Source organism: Loa loa (assembly GCF_000183805.2).
Source record: "Loa loa unplaced genomic scaffold supercont3.11, whole genome shotgun sequence".
In the NCBI taxonomy this organism is placed as follows: Eukaryota; Metazoa; Nematoda; class Chromadorea; order Rhabditida; family Onchocercidae; genus Loa; species Loa loa.
In genome coordinates, this window is record NW_018108191.1 from 236,147 (window position 1) to 241,228 (window position 5,082).

General features: G+C 32.6%; 1 protein-coding gene across 1 annotated transcript; it reads left to right on the forward strand.

Annotated features, from left to right (window-relative positions):
- Positions 1 to 1,522: 1,522 nt before the first annotated feature.
- Positions 1,523 to 1,998, forward strand: LOAG_12484 (hypothetical protein; the record flags this gene model as incomplete). The annotated part of the gene is made up of 2 exons (XM_003147996.1): positions 1,523 to 1,621; positions 1,863 to 1,998. Coding segments are annotated over 2 exons (235 nt in total), but the record flags the coding sequence as incomplete, so codon positions are not given.
- Positions 1,999 to 5,082: the final 3,084 nt, after the last annotated feature.

The window sequence follows — 5,082 nt, forward strand, 5'->3', positions numbered from 1 at the left end:
CTATGAAGAATGAAATACGATAATCGAAATATGAAGTGAGTAGAGAATTGCCAAGAAAATAAATGACTTACTTGTTAGTATTACCATACAGTTGCGCTTCTGGCTGGCATTCTACACAGATGTTATTGCCGGTATAAAGCTTGATACCGATCTTCTTATCAATGCAGTTTGAATTCACCCAACCCAATTCATAAATTCCACAATAGCTAAATAACCACACAAAATAGGTTAAAGTTCAACAGGCTAATATTTCATTCATTAATTTTGCTCATCCTTCAACAAAAAGAAAAAAGATCAACGTGGTTGCTATTGGTGTCTTTTTTTATTCTGACTTACTTGAAAAATGTAGAACTTCTATTCCCTTTTGAAGATTTTTCAATCTCGTCTAGAGAAGATCAGGATCACTTCAATATCAATAATGCCTCACACAGTTATGGAAGATTTCCGAATGAGAGTTTTTAATTTAAAACAGTCATTTTACAGAAGTTTATTCGTTAAATATCTTTAAAATTTAGATTAACGAGTAATTTTGACATACATCAAACACTAAAGGATATCTCGAGGGCAGAATTTCGACGAAATCGATCCTATTACGACCGAAAGGGTAATTTCTCCAGTAATTGGAAAGATATTGAATAAATTTAGTTCCTTCATAAACCAGGTTATTCTCTCTTCAATTTTTTCAAACTCTTTTCTAAATTTTGAAGGGCTGGTCAAAAATATATAGTGAAACTAAATTGTGAACAGGATTTATTTTAAAGGAAAGGTAAATATGATTTTAAAAAGTGAATGCTTAGGTAGAGGTGTCAGTTTAATGGATGAAGTGATAAGCAAAGATCGAACTTGCGAGGATGCTGGCATTCCGCAGAATTTCTGCCTATGCATGGAACGACGAAATTTACATAGGCTAAACAGGCGGGTTTTGGTACCTTAATATTTCGAGATATCCTTTCCTTTTTCCTATAATTTTTAGATTTTTTCTCACACTTGTCAACAACATTTATGCCATGGAAAAACTGAAATCTTCCAAAACATTCCAAAAATCTTTTTAAAAAGATTCAAAAATATTTAAATGTGGACTATTGATGATTGGCTAATACTAAAATAACATAAGAAGGCTACTTGGTGACATAGGGACTTTTGTTACTTCAGATTCAACCACTGCTTCCTTTTTTTGCAGTACTTCAACGGAATTTAAGAATTTGATAAAGCTGGCAAGAAATACTATTGCGAATAGCAATTGTCTTGATGTTGAACATCTGCAAATACTTTCGGAAAAGGTTGACGTGTACGCTATTAATCAAATGGTCAGACAAGGATTGCGCGATCAGGCTGAGTGGAGTTTTTTTTCTTTTCTTTTTGTGAAAATAAGTGGCTGGGAAATGTTGTAGTATAAAGTGTTCCTCGAGATGCTTTATGGGTTTTCAACATGTGAATCATAGCAGCTATCATTAATGGATCATATTATGGACGACATTTGAGTACAACTCCTTTGCATTCATTCAAATTTTAACTTACTTAGCTGGCCAAAAATTCGAAGCAAACAGGCAGAACTGGAAATAATTTATTTTGAGATAAATGTAACTGTGCCTATTATTACTCAGAATTCAACACATCGCAGGTTTGTGTCGTTTCTAAGCAATTGTAATCTATATTATATTTAAGTAAAAGTATGTCTTATGAGAAATTCATTTCATTAAGTGGAATACTTTCCCTTTTTTAGAAAACACATGGAAAGTAGTTAAAAACTAGAGAATTTGAAGTGTACCTGAGCACTTATAGATGCAATCCGGATTTCTATAATCTTAAATTCCGAAATTATCAATGTGGTATTAATTTGCTAATTGAGAGTTTCCTTGCAGGATATCTGTATTATTCCGCGTGAAACACTATGTAAGAGCGGGGGAATATGCTCTAGTCGGTGATCCATATGTTTATCACGATGAGTCCGGCTGTGCTACTAGAAAATTGTATGCATTCTGCTTGCGTTGTATCTGATATGAAATATTCTAATTGACCTTTCTGGAGAAAAGTCACCCTTCATCATTATTTAATATCGTTGAATTGAAGACTTTGACGTCCACGTTCTTCTTTCGGATGAATTGTCTATCAGTATTTTGTTGTTTACTTTGTTAAAACTGCTCAAACTTGCTCCTTTCTTACTCCAAATTAAAATTTAAACTTCTTGAGACAGGTCATGTTGCATACACTCTTACATTAATCTTTTTGCGGCGAAACGTGCACATTGCATGCATGTATGCACTCCTTTCTGATTATGTTATCGTTGCCAAAGATAGCCCATTCAGATTATTTTCTCAATTTTGGCACTTTGACCCTTACAACTCGCCTCAAAACTCACTCGACATTCACACGTGACATGTCGATAAATTTCACATAGTGAAGCCATGAAAGCAATTGTCATCAAATGGATGCGAAAGTACCATCGTTTTGCTTTACATTTTCTTAATAAATAGTTAATGCATTCGATCGATAGAGGACTGTCATTAGATAATTACACTAAAGAAAAGAGCATTGATAAATGTCAGCGTTACTAGGCCTATGCTTTGACATAGCTTTCGTAAATGAGCAATCTCATTGTGTTCTTGAGATAGTTTCTTCTGATTTCCATCGATTAGTTCTGATCACTTCTTCAAAACATCTGAACGCAGAAAGTGCGCTTCCTTTCTCGTCGAAATACTTTTGTACTTTTATCAGACTGCTATGATTTGAAGCTTTACTTTAGATCTGTTGACCATACTTTGCAGCACTCTCTTTCACATCCAATTAAACCTTTATTTATAATTTCCAAACAATCTTCAAAAGTTCATATCTCAGCCATCCTATATCACAACTTGTTACCTGTTCTTAAAACAAAAATTCTTAAAACAAAATACGGTTGAGTTCAGAAAGTAACACATCCAATCCCTTTTTAATTAAAAGGCAGTATCATTGAACAAAAAAAAAGCATCCTTAAAGGCCGGCAAGAAATATTTCTAGAATCTTCGTATTTCTTCCTTGAATTACTATCGAGGAGCGGAGACCTTCATCGTCCGGTAATTTGAAGGTTGAATACAATACTGATTGGTGGAGCATAAAAAGGGAAGCAAACATTCCTTACTCTGTCTTCCTTTCAGGAATGGGTTGTATGCTAATAGCAAGCACAGATATTTGGTATAAAAAGATGTAAAAAAGAAAGAGATGTTAAAGAAGATGTAAAATGTGAAGATGTAACAAAGAAAAAAAAATTGATGTAATGAAATCATCATCAAACTCTAATTCAAAAGGTGTTTGAATAATTTAAATTTTTAAATGGTATTTAAAAAACAATTTGAATGGAATATAAAATGGCATGATTTGGCATGTTTTACGGCAATTTCATCCATTTGAATACAACATTAACAAAATTTGCTTCAAATAATTTTTATTTTTAAATGCAACAAAAAAATTTCGCATAGTTTCAGAAATTCACCTCTTCTGCTTCAAAGAAAAGGAAATTTATTGCTAATTGCTTCTTAAAACAGCTGCTTCTTAATTCATTCATTCGTTCATTGATTATTTTCTCATTTTAAAGACAGTTTGAATCTGTTCCACCGCTGTGTGTATTATTATAATCAGTTATCATCTCTTGATGATAGAGCTTAGAGCAAAGCTAAGACTTACTTGATAATGCAACCAGCTAACTGCTATCGTAAGAAATGAAATCCAAGGGAGTTCTTTCCAGTCAATGAATATTTTTTCCTCACTTTACCACCAGGCGGTGGTGTCGCATGAATTTCCCATTTGAAAACTTATTTTGTTAATACAAAAGTTTGTCCCGACTTTAGCCAGATTAAATCACATCAAATGGTATCTATTCTGGATAACAACTTCTTCGTGATATAGAATGCCTTTTGATTATCTTAACTATAGCTAAATTAATTACCTCATATAAAACAAAATAAGCTTTAATTCTTTTATACAGTTCTTTCATATTGTTCGATTTCATCGTCACTGCTAATTTGAAATTTTTAATTTCTAGACAGTCAAATGTTTTAATTGTTTATACCATTTCGAAATATCAATGCAAATTTGTCATACATATTACCTTGTTTGATCATATTTACTACCACATCACGTTGAAAACACTCGTTCTAGCAGGTCAAATGTCGTTCATTCTTTTAAGTTAAATAAGATTAGGCCTGATAGTATTTGGATTGGAACAGGCCTAAGAATCTAAGGTGTTTGTAGACAACCTTCGATTTTCCAAAAATTTTTGCAATAGTGGCCATCTCATTGCTGGATCCGCAAAAATGACGAAATATCAACTGCAATATCTGTTTGACTTTTCCTTTTATTTCCGTATGACAGTAATTAAATTCACTCGAAAAACTTTTACGTCACCAACAAATAAATTAATTTTGTTATCAATGCATATTTCCCACTCTTTTCAAAGTTGGTGCTATTTCAAAATCGAGTAAACTAAATAGATCTTGGAATAATTTTAAAAATTGATTACTGAATTAGTTAGTTTTTGAAAATATGCAAAGAATTAGCCAAGACATTGAAGTAAAACGATAATAGCTGTAATTATAAATGATTAGAGTAGCTGATGAAAGAAAGTAAGGTCATAGTAACTTGGCCTTTCCTTATCTCAGGCCTCTTCATCAAATATTTTACTCTGACCTAAGGAATAAGTGTTGTGGAACATAATTATTTGTTAAGTGAAATGGAAAGGAACTGAATAGAGGAAGACGGAGATTTCCTGATTGCAGGCATACAAGAATGTTTAAAGCAAGCAGTCGCATGAGTAAAAGGCCTAGAAGATGAGTCGATCACATCGCTTGAACAATTATCTTTTGCATAATTATGTTTAACTACTTTTGAGGATGGATCAGTCTTGCTGGATTATTAACGTCTGATCATTTCGTCCTTTTCACCTGCCTTTCCTTACCTTTATCCTTTTATTGACTTCTATGAATGACGTTCTTTCATCTAATCTCGATCGCTCTCTTACTTAAACATATTTGTCAGTTAGTTTATGACTCATTTCTTTTCACATTTCAATATTTACACATTTCAACAATTTTTAAACCGTTTTAAGTT